This window comes from Erythrolamprus reginae, chromosome Z (genome assembly GCF_031021105.1).
Source record: "Erythrolamprus reginae isolate rEryReg1 chromosome Z, rEryReg1.hap1, whole genome shotgun sequence".
Lineage (NCBI taxonomy): Eukaryota > Metazoa > Chordata > Lepidosauria > Squamata > Dipsadidae > Erythrolamprus > Erythrolamprus reginae.
This window is the reverse complement of record NC_091963.1, coordinates 32,201,193-32,213,290: the sequence shown is the minus strand read 5'-3', so window position 1 is coordinate 32,213,290 and position 12,098 is coordinate 32,201,193. Positions and strand designations below refer to the sequence as shown.

General features: G+C 36.8%; 1 protein-coding gene across 11 annotated transcripts in view; it reads right to left on the bottom strand.

The window, feature by feature from the left end:
• ARMC3 (armadillo repeat containing 3) overlaps positions 1 to 12,098 on the bottom strand; it is an 89,001-nt gene that overhangs the window by 22,879 nt on the left and 54,024 nt on the right. For all 11 annotated transcript variants that reach the window (XR_011556828.1, XM_070727328.1, XM_070727333.1 and 8 more), the window contains 3 exons: positions 7,528 to 7,777; positions 4,208 to 4,344; positions 2,993 to 3,161 (listed from right to left, as the gene is read on the bottom strand). Coding sequence is in view for 10 of the 11 variants with exons in the window: in XM_070727328.1 (XP_070583429.1) it covers positions 2,993 to 3,161; positions 4,208 to 4,344; positions 7,528 to 7,777 (556 nt within the window). In the remaining variant the exon portion in view is untranslated. The remainder of the gene's footprint in view (positions 1 to 2,992; positions 3,162 to 4,207; positions 4,345 to 7,527; positions 7,778 to 12,098) is intronic.

Sequence of the window (12,098 nt, the reverse complement as noted above, 5' to 3'; positions counted from 1 at the left end):
TTTGCCAGACCCATCCTAGACTACTGCTCATCTGTCTGGAACCCATACCACATCTCAGACATCAACACCCTTGAAAATGTCCAAAGATATTTCACCAGAAGAGCCCTTCACTCCTCCACTCGAAACAGAATATCCTACGAAAATAGACTAACAATCCTGGGCCTAGAAAGCGTAGAACTACGGCGCCTAAAACACGATTTGAGTATTGCCCACAAGATCATATGCTGCAACGTCCTACCGGTCAATGATTACTTCAGCTTCAACCGCAACAACACAAAAGCACACAACAGATTCAAACTTAATACGAACCGCTCCAAACTTGACTGTAAAAAATATGATTTCAACAATCGAGTTATCGAAACGTGGAACTCATTACCGGACTCAATTGTATCAACCCCTAACCCCCAACATTTCTCCCTTAGACTCTCCACGATTGATCTCTCCAGGTTCCTAAGAGGCCAGTAAGGGGTGTACCTAAGTGCACTGGTGTGCCTTTCATCCCCTGTCCAATTGTCTTTCCTTTCTCTCACTTATCATATATATTTTCTTTCTTTCATATATCCTCTCCTCTAAGTTCACTTTACCCTTACACTACATGTCTATTTTTCGTCCTATGTATTTGTGTATTGGACAAATGAATAAATAAATAAATAATAAATAATGGCAAGATTTGGCAGCCTAGAAAACACAGTACAGTGGAACCCCGACATAAGAGCTGCTCTACTTAAGAGCAACTCGAGATAAGAGCTGGGAGGGGAGAGATATTTTTGTTCTACTTACAAGCCCAAATTCGAGATACAAGCGCCAAGGAGCTGTCTCCTGAAGCCAAACGCTAACTTCCGCGTTCGGCTTCAGGAGACAGCTGCGAAGCGGCGCACGTGTTTTAAAAGGTTGCAGCCGGCCTGGGGGGCTCGGGGGGGTGCTTGCAGCTTTCTTTCTTGCTCTTTTTCTTTCTCTCTTTTACCTTCCCTTCTATTTCTTCTTTTCTTTCTCCTTCCCACCTTCTTCCCTCCCTTCCTCCCTTCACTCATTCCTCTCTTACTCTCCCCTTTCATAAGTTTCCTTGCTTCCTTCCTCTGTTCCTGTCCCTTCCCCCTTTCTTTCTTTCTTTCTTTCTTGCTCTTTTTCTTTCTCTCTTTTACCTTCCCTTCCTCTATTTCTTCTTTTCTTTCTCCTTCCCACCTTCTTCCCTCCCTCCCTTCACTCATTCCTCTCTTACTCTCCCCTTTCATAAGTTTCCTTGCTTCCTTCCTCTGTTCCTGTCCCTTCCCCCTTTCTTTCTTTCTTTCTTTCTTTCTTTCTTTCTTGCTTTTTCTTTCTCTCTTTTACCTTCCCTTCCTCTATTTCTTCTTTTCTTTCTCCTTCCCACCTTCTTCCCTCCCTCCCTTCACTCATTCCTCTCTTACTCTCCCCTTTCATAAGTTTCCTTGCTTCCTTCCTCTGTTCCTGTCCCTTCCCCCTTTCTTTCTTTCTTTCTTTCTTTCTTTCTTTCTTTCTTTCTTTCTTGCTCTTTTTCTTTCTCTCTTTTACCTTCCATTCCTCTATTTCTTCTTTTCTTTCTCCTTCCCACCTTCTTCCCTCCCTCCCTCCCTTCACTCATTCCTCTCTTACTCTCCCCTTTCATAAGTTTCCTTGCTTCCTTCCTCTGTTCCTGTCCCTTCCCCCTTTCTTTCTTTCTTTCTTTCTTTCTTTCTTTCTTTCTTGCTTGCTTGCTTGCTTGCTTGCTTTCTTGCTCTTTTTCTTTCTCTCTTTTACCTTCCCTTCCTCTATTTCTTCTTTTCTTTCTCCTTCCCACCTTCTTCCCTCCCTCCCTCCCTCCACTCATTCCTCTCTTACTCTCCCCTTTCATAAGTTTCCTTGCTTCCTTCCTCTGTTCCTGTCCCTTCCCTCTTTCCTTCCTTCCTTCCCACCCTCCGTCCATTCATTCACCCATTCCTCTCTTGATCGCTTAAAGCCGGTCCCTGGTGCAAAAAGGGTTGGGGACCTCTGTCCTACAGGATTGGGTGGCAGAGAAGTTGAACATATGTAAATTTAAAAGTTTAAGAAAGTTTACAAGTTAAGTGAAAGAAACTTCATTATTCATTTATATGTACATGTACATTTCTTCATTAAAAACATGTCTTTCTGCATAATTTAGACTAACTTTGTGAGTTTTTTGAGGGCTGGAACCAATTAAAATTATTTACATTAATTCCTATGGGGAAAAGTCGTTCGAGATAAGAGCTGCTCGACTTAAGAGCCCAGGTCCGGAACGAATTAAACTCGTATCTCGAGGTACCACTGTATAGAACTGGAATCAGCAGCCCCACACTCAAGACCAGACACAGGACGAAAGTCATTTAACTACAAACCCTTTTAGAAACACAAAGCCTGCATTGCACAAACCCCAAAACATCAAAAACATAGAATAATCCTTCCTTTTATCCAGTTTGTTGTTCATGTATCCCAGAATGTCATTTTACTTCTGCAATTAAAAATCTCCCTCCAAGCAGCTTCGCAAGGCTTTTCAATTTAAAGCAGGAGTCTCCAAAGTTTTCAAGACTTGGGGACTTCAACTCCCAGAATTCCCCAGCCAGCCATATGGCTAAGTTTGGAGACTCCTGATTTAAAACAACAGCATTTGTTTTTCTTCTTTGCCAAGCGATCTCCTAGCTGAAAAGTGAAACCCGATTTTTTGCTTCTAACACCCTTCTCTTTCTTTCTTTCTTTCTTTCCTCCCTTCTCCCTCCCTCCTTCCCCCCTTTACTCCCTTTTTCTTTCTTTCAAGTGAACTGGCAGGGAAAAAGGGCTTTTAAAAGTTTTTTTTAAAAAACAAACAAACCAGGAAGTGATGATGTTGGGGAGGGTGGGCAGAGTCTTGTATTGCCATCTCTACCAAACCAGCTGCCTCAACCACTACCTACTCGCCCGAACCACGCTAAACGTGAGGATTTTACCCCTGTCTCCTATGTACGGGTGATGTTAACTAATGATCTACTTAACATACATTTACCTGCCCAAAGTCATAGAATCCATCCAAAATTATGTTACTTGATGTTAAAAACCCCAGTTGACTGTACTTTTGTGGAAGATTGTGATCAAGTATCTTTTCCAATGCTGCTTCACTGAAGTTATTTTTGCGACCAATAGAGAGGTTAATTTCATTAAGAATATCTAAAGCACTTTAGCAAAGAAACAAAACAAGAGAATCACTAAAAACATTGTTCCAATTCATTACAATATTTTTGTTTATTATACTGTAGTCATTTATAAACAATTTACTGTATACAGTACTGAAATATATCTGATTTCAGATCTGTATTGTAGTTCTCCGGAGACCATGCTCACAAAATAAAACAGACAGGAAAAGCGATGAGTAAATTTACACGATAATAAAAGTAGTCAAAAGGTAGCAAATTCACAAAACCAGCAGTCTTGTATAAAATATGAAAATTTTGCTCATATCCCAAAAATTCTCATTAGACTTGCATGAACTCTCAGGATATCTGGAAATATTTTATTGGGGATACCAACTGGAAGTAAAGCAAGCCCCATGGTAATGTTTATGATCTTTATGTAAGCCTAATACATGACTAAATCCCCTTTTGTCTTTACCTAATTCTCTCCAACAAAATTTACTTGCATTTAAGCAATTTAACCTTCATCTCCATCTTACATCCATTAAACTGATACTATCCTGATGTGTTGGTTCACAATTTATATCATTTTACTGAACACTGCCAAGAATAATCATATGTAAAGAGGATTAGTTATTTATTATAATTTATATGGCAATGTACAAAAGAGTGTGTATTAATGTGTTCCTATTATCCTATAATAAAACAGATGAAATGTAAAATTACAAATACAAAAATTCAAAGGCCAACATGACTGGAGTAAAGATGCACAAAGGCAGCATAAAAATAGTTATAATAAATAAGAACAAATTAAAAAAAATATTTTATATTATGAAAAACACCCTCAGGCACAAAACCATCATCAGTTTTCTTTCAGAAAAGGGATTGTGGGTAAAATGAAAGTGTGATTGTTATGGATGGTTGATGAAATGGAATATCTGATGCAACATGTTGTGCCTGGTTACTCCCTAATTATGGTTACACTATAATACAACATGAAGACAAGATATAAGACTTGGATATAAGTCAGCATTAAAACAAGGATCTGATCCCACCACAATCAGCGCTATTACTTTGGCATCTCAACTCACCCCACCCTGGTCATTTCAGCTGCTGTTAATTCATCACTTGCACAAACCATAACAGCCCAACAAGCATTTCTTCGGACTTCATCATTCTTAGAATGCAGAAGTTTAACAAGAGGTTCAAGTCCACCAGAATTTCGTAACTGAAAAACAACATTTGTTTGTTAGTTAAATTTATTTGCTGTCGTTCCTGCTGTTGGGCTACTCTAGGTATAGCCCCACAGCAATAACCAAACAATAAAATTGGAAAAAAATAATAAAAATGTAAATATAACAATAAAAAAAAAAAAAAAACCCAAACCATTTGCGAACCAGATGGGAAAGTAAGTGAATATAACAAGCTTCATCCCAGAGAACAGGATGTTCCAGTGGTTTGATGCTACAGCAGAGAAAGTCTTCAGCTGAATACTTTTAAGAGTTTTTTTAAGAGTTCCTTGACTGACAAGATACTCAACAGGCCACCTCTGCCAGGATGATAGGATAGGCTTGTTTTGTCTGGCAAGGGCTGCACCCAACCTAAGGAGCAAAACTGCTGCCAATAATACTTATTCGATTAGGACTGAATAACTAAGGCTATACTCAATGATGGGCTACCAAAAGTTTTACTACCACACTGTGGGCGTGGCTTATGCATTTTGTTTTAACATCTTTTAGTGCAAATTGGGTGCTGTGAGGTGGAGCTCCAAATTTTGCTACCGGAACTGCGTTCCTGACCGTTCCCGTAGGAACCCATCACTGGCTATACTTATAGTGAAATAGCACTAGAGATTTTCTTTCTAGCCAAGGTAAGGTAAATCCTGCAAAGAGAACTAGAAAGACTTGGCTTTTTCTACAAGATGTAGGATAGGTTTGAAGTACTACTAATGAGACAATGTTATAAAATTATTTGGTTTCAACCATAATTGAGATTGGCCATTTTATTTCATAAAGCAAAGCAGTCACCAAGTGAAACTGTGACTGAGTTTATGATCTTGATTTAGGTTTCCTTTGTTTTACCCACAAATCATAATGTTACTTTTTTAATCACCATGATATCTATAGTTACTGTCCAATGTAGTCCATAACATATCTGTAGATCAACAAAATGGCTGGAATGCTGGTAACTGTCAAAGCTGCTAATTACTGGACTTCCTGCTATTGCCCTCCATTATTGATTCCTATTTAATTACTATTTGTGAACAAGCAATGGAAGAACTAATGGGTATAGCTGTTAACTTTCAAAAGAGTAGCACAGAAACATTTTTCCTTGAGGGAGAAGCATGTGAATGGGTAAAAAACCAGAAAGAAAAAGATAATTGCTATCCTATGGTAGGATGTCTAGCAGAAATATGTTGCAGTAAGAAAGTGCCTTTTTTAACATCTAAAATCTGGTCTATCCACTAATTGTTATTGCAGCATTTTCAAATTATTTAGACATAATTTGTACTAACAAATTTGCAGGCTTATTTATAAATGGATGGATCTGTGTATCAACTGGAACACAGCAACTGCATTAGATACTGACCAACTTAAAAGTTAAAGTTAAATTTTTAAAATTGTATTTGGAGAGCTAACAAAATTGCCCTGCTGCCAATCCCTGAGGCCAAATATATGCAAATAGCCTTAAACTGATGAGTAGTATTGAATTTCAGAATAAGGTTTCTCATATTGCAGTGGCACCTCTACCTAAGAACGCCTCTACTTGAGAACTTTTCTAGATAAGAACCGGGTGTTCAAGATTTTTTTGCCTCTACTTAAGAACCATTTTCTACTTAAGAACCTAAGCCTGGAAAAATTTCCCAGGAAATTTGAGAGCAGCACAAAGGCCCGGCCAGTTTCCTGCCATTCCCCCTTTAATCCTGGCCATCTCGGGCTTTTCTGGGCTGCCAGAGGAGCCTTTCGGTGGTGCTTAAGGAGGCTTTGGCAGTCCAGAGCGAACAAAGCATTTTCCTTTCTCTGGGCGCTTGGAGAGGGAATAAACCATTTCGCTGTGGTGACTCACTCACGCTACCTCCCATACACCCAGCGCTTCGGCAAAAAGGGGTGCTTTGGCCTGGCTGAATCAACGCAGCTTTAGCTAAACTGAGGAGTCACCACAATGAAGGAAAGGCACCGGTTACAAAGCGCGCAAGCAAGAGAAGAGGGGAGCCCTTCAGCATGGGAAGGAAGAGGAAGCACCTAGCAGCAGCCGCCACCACCTTTTGGTCAGAGGAGCGGGAGATTTCCCCTCTTACCCGCCTGGATTTCTCTCTCTGGCGCAAAGTATGAGAGGCAGCCTCACGCCAGGTGTATGGGAGGCGCATGCTCCTCCTCACTGCCTCAGAGTCCCTCTTTTTTTTTAAAGCCTTAAAGTTTTGGATTTTTTTGATTCACCTCACCTCACCTTCTTCTTTTGGCAGTGACTGTCCTCCTCTTCTTCCTCCTCCTCCTCCTCCCACCCAAATTCCAAGCTTTTATTTCTTGCCTAATGGGTTTGCACACATTATTTGCTTTTACATTGATTTCTATGGGAAAAATTGCTTCTACTTACAAACTTTTCTACTTAAGAACCTGGTCACAGAACAAATTAAGTTCTTAAGTAGAGGTACCACTGTATTTGATAAGACTGTGCAAAGTATTCAAAGAGGGGGCTTCTACAAAGGAGGTCGTGTGGGGAAAAACATCCCTGTCTGTCTGTAGCTGCTTTGTATTGCTGACAATCCCAGTTAGGAATACTGTGTGTACATCCACACACATGAATAGACAACTGGAGAACAGCTTTGAAGCAACCCTCAGACATCCAAGTGAAGCAGCCAACCAAAAAAAATTGTTGTACAACAAGCTTTACAAAGTGCATCTTCAAAATTCTTTCCACAGTCCTATGATTTTATCACAACTGTAAATGGAAAGTCTGATGTCTAGGCATTTTTTTACATGGAAAACATGAATTTTACAACAAAATAATTATGTGGTTTGTACTGATTACACCCATAATTTTTTTCACCATGCAGCATAACAAGGATAAAGTTTCTCCTTAGGATTTATATATATTATTTAGTTAAATTAAAGCTGATCTTACTTATATACTTTTTTCTGATTCACAGTTCAATTTCTAACCTGCTTGCCCTTTGAAATTTTTCAAATCTAGCTGAAAAGCCAGAAGGATACTAGCATGAAAATAAGCATTGCAAATTGTTTATTGAAACTGACAATTTTTACAGAACCAAGTATTAGAGATCCAATATTAGAGAACCAAAACTTTGACCTTTACCTAGAAATATAGCAAAATATGCTGATCCGAGAAAGCTGTGTGATATGAAAATGCCAGGGTTGTTTTTCCTAATCTAGAGGACAGACAAGTGCCTTACCTCTGTTCTGGCCTCAGCATCACAGCCCATAGCAGCCACAGCAAGAGCTGCTCTGCTCTGCACAATGCTGTTAGTGGAATTCAGTGGTTCTACAATGGCCGTCATAAAACCATGGCTTTGAATGCTGAGACGTAAAGGCTCCTGCATGGCTAAGTTTGTGAGAACAGAGGCAGCACTAGCCACGGCGCCATCTCTTTTACAGCTCAGAACACTAATTAGCGGTTCGATGGCATCACTTTCAGCAACAGCACTAGGAAGTAGAAAAAGGAAATAACCACAAAAATATATTACTCTTCCCCACTTGACTTATGGTAATTAAGTCGTGCACACTGAAACTACATCAATGAAGTGTCAATAAAACTAAGACATTTTCAATGAAAATGTAAGAAAAAACAATGAAACTTCCAAATTCCGTTAGTTAAGTTTTGTTTCTTAGATTATAGAGAGACCAAGAACAAAAAATACCTAAATAATGTTTTTATCACAAAATCAGTCTTTAGGCTTCAGCAAGTGCCTCCCTTGGTTTCATCTATTCAAGCAATAGAAACTTAAAATAAGCAGGAAGTAGCAAATGTTCCTCATTCCAATCCAGTCAATTTTTTAAAAGTGTTGCCTCTATTTTAAATGGGGAATATTTTTCAGATTGAATGTTGATGGTTGTAACTAACTTATCATAGAAATTAACTGATAGTCGCAGGGTTTCAGGAACCATAAGTTGATAAACTAATCTTAAACAATGTTTTATATATTTTAATACTGTCTCTACAATGGCTGTCAATTAATCATAATGGTTTTTAAGTATAAGTCGTATATACATCTGGGTGGAGATTTCAGAAAGTAAACGCTGCATAAAATCAGCATGTGTAAGTACAGACCTTCCTATTAAGTTACCAATATCTGTGTCCCATGCAATGAAATTTCCTAATTTAAAGACTTAAGGCCCCATTTAATTCCCGGGAAATGTAGTTTACAATTAGGATTTAAGACATTTTTTTCCATGTGACCCTTTTGTAACATGGTATTTACTATATTCTGGTGAGCTCAGCAGGAGCTTTCTTCTCGCACAAAGAAACGTTTCTGATATTTCTACTAACAGGTATTAATTAATAAATTCTATAGGCTGTCACTAGAGGTCACTGTTATGTCATATTAAGAATCTAAGTACAGTATTAGTGTATTGAAGGATAAATGAGAAAATGTTCCAATGAAACTTAAGCAAATAATAAAGAAAAATAATATTATATTAACGACATATTATTCCATGTACATTTTTAAGTGTTATTCTTGAAAGTTTGTAGTAATATTTATTATTAGTGTATTTCAACAATAAAGATATCCATAATGTGTATATTTATTTGAATCCTGGCTTTATTTTTTACAAATAATTCAAGGTGATGAACATATCCAATATATCTTCTTACATGCATAGTTTATATTTCGAGATTACCAACACATATTTGTAGCAGAGAGAAGATCTGAAATTATTATTTGGAGATGGCATTTGGAAATAATACTAACGACACTTCTGAAATCTTCCAGTTATATTTCTGATTTTTCCAATGAGCAGAAATACCTGGTCTTTGAATGCAGTGTGAGTTGGAGAGCATTTCAATGTTTTTTTTGTTTTGTTTTGTTTCAAGGAAATTAAATTGAAGCAGAGGGGAAGGGAGGCAGAGAAGAAGAAGAAAGAGAAGAAGTGGGGGAAAGAGAAGGTGAAGAAGAAGAAAAAGAAGAAGAGGAGGAGGAGGAGGAGGACTGATTTTATCCAATATAAATACCACATAAACTTCATTCCTTAGGAGGAATAACAATTTATCAGACCATTTTTGTTCTTCTGATAATATGATATCCTTAAACAACTGTCTTTGCAAATAACTACAGATTTCTAAGAAATTATAGCAAATATGAAGTTTCCACCTCTTGCATAGATTGTTCCTCTAATCTTCTTTGTATAACAGCTGTTTACACTGACACAAAGCTTCAGCCGAGGTAAGATTGATAAGTCAGCTGCATCTTAATTTAGCAACTTATGATTGATGTGTATTCTATACATCAATACATTGATGTGTATTCTGTACAAGAATGGTGGAAGGTCTTAAGCATAAAACGTATCAGGAAAGACTTAATGAACTCAATCTGTATAGTCTGGAGGACAGAAGGAAAAGGGGGGACATGATCGAAACATTTAAATATGTTAAAGGGTTAAATAAGGTTCAGGAGGGAAGTGTTTTTAATAGGAAAGTGAACACAAGAACAAGGGGACACAATCTGAAGTTAGTTGGGGGAAAGATCAAAAGCAACATGAGAAAATATTATTTTACTGAAAGAGTAGTAGATCCTTGGAACAAACTTCCAGCAGACGTGGTTGGTAAATCCACAGTAACTGAATTTAAACATGCCTGGGTTAAACCTATATCCATTGTAAGATAAAATACAGGAAATAGTATAAGGGCAGACTAGATGGACCATGAGGTCTTTTTCTGCCGTCAGTCTTCTATGTTTCTATGTTTCTATAGCTGAAGAAATGAATAGATCAATTATTTATTTATTTTATTTATTAATTAGACTTCTATGCTGCCCTTCTCAGCTGACTCTCAAATAACATATTTTCAGGAGGAAATTGTACAACGGCCAATAGATGGCAGTAACGTTATGAATTTAGATACCAAGCCATGAAGAGAATATTGCCCACTTAATCACTGATCAGAACCTAGTTTGAACACCACACATGATTTTGATTATTTCCTAATTCGATTGATAGGAAATGGCCTCTCGCTGTCTCTCTCTTGGCTAGCATTTAGAAAAGCAGCTAAGGCAATGCATTGAAAATAACATTTGCTTGGCTACTGTTGTATTCAGTATCTTTATTTTTATTGTTATTGTTAATTTTACATTTGGTTTTAAGTTGGTTTATTTGTTTTACTTTTCAGCTGCTCTGACAGACTGATGTTTTTATTGCTCTTGCTTTATTTTATTGGCTGCTTTGTGGATTACTCAGAATGTTTGGATGGAATTGATAATAAATGCTTTATCAAATACAATAAACAAGACATTGAATTAACTTTAATTCCTCCCATTCCCCCCATCTCTATCAGAGTTGTTGAACAGGTCACAGGAATTGCCAAAGAAACTGAAATGCATGGTGCCTAATAGTTGTTACCTCCCTTTATATATCTAATACACAAACATATACATATACACCCATATATACATATACCTGGGTAAAGGTTTAGATCAATTTATAATTTATAATATTTAATACATGTAAACATATTATTAGGTCCTATCATTTAAGATTTATAAGTAAGATTAATAAGGAAATTACATTTTATTTAGCTGGGTAATTTGTTGGTATTAAGCAAGATTGTGCCTGGTTAATGCTTGCGGGGGCAATTTCAGGTCTTTATTCTGAGTCTTTATTCTATTCTGGGAAGCCAAAGAAGAAATCAGAAAACAGCAGTGGCAAACCACTTCCATTCTGTTGTCACAAAAATTGTATGAATAGGCCTGTTATAAAACTAAGTGCAACTCAGAAATCTTAATTTTTAAAGTAAAAAATTGTTTGATTGCTTGATTTGGACTGCTTTTATCACTCTTTGTTCATTCTTATAACTGAGCAACATACTTCCAAAGAAAAAATGAATCATTTTACATTTAATGCAATAAATGGTCATAAAATAGTTCTAGCTTCAGGAGTTTGGGTAAAATTACTGCCAGCGTGTTAGCTGACAAATTTTAAACGCTAATCACATTAAAACCTGCTTTTGCCTCTGTGGTAGAGCATGTATTAAAAATTGGCATCTACAAATTATGCTAGTTATGGAAAGAAAAATGGCTTTACCACAATTCCATATTTTTTAGATCATTGTATTGTAGAATGTAGATTTAAAATGATAAAATATTCCTGATATCAAGATTTTAGTAATTAGTGATTTTCAGAAAAGAAATGACAAACTGATCCTGGTTCCGTAAACAGCAGAGCTGGTGAATGAGGTGGAATAAATGCCCATCAAGTAGACTAAATATTTGATCATTCCTTTCCAGACAAGGAGATGATTCGAGATCATCAAAAAGTGTTCCAGACAGCTACGCCTCACAAAAAGATGGCAATCTCCAACTGGTTGGAAAAAATAACCATCTTGCTCAAAATACATCAATGTCTTTGAAAGAACAATAACTTAGTATATTTCTTTTTCTAATCATTTTTTGAAATTGTTTTGCCACTGTTCTACAGCTGTACAAGTCAATTGGATTGAAAGTTTTATAGCTCAAGTTGAATTTTCTTCAATCCCCACTGTAATAAAGTTTAACTACAAGCTTAAAAACATATTTTTTTTAAAGATAGATTAAAACTTTGATTTTAAAAAAGTTACAAACAACTAAGGGTCCAGATAAAATTGAAATAAGATTTTGGAGATAATTATACAAAATCCTTCCCATTTAAATTTTTTTGGGGGGAAATAAGATTTTAAAATTTATACATTAAAGGGAACTAAATATTACAACTAAAGGAGAATCCTCAAATTTGATTCTGTTAGATAATGAAACAAAATATTTTAATATATTAAAGG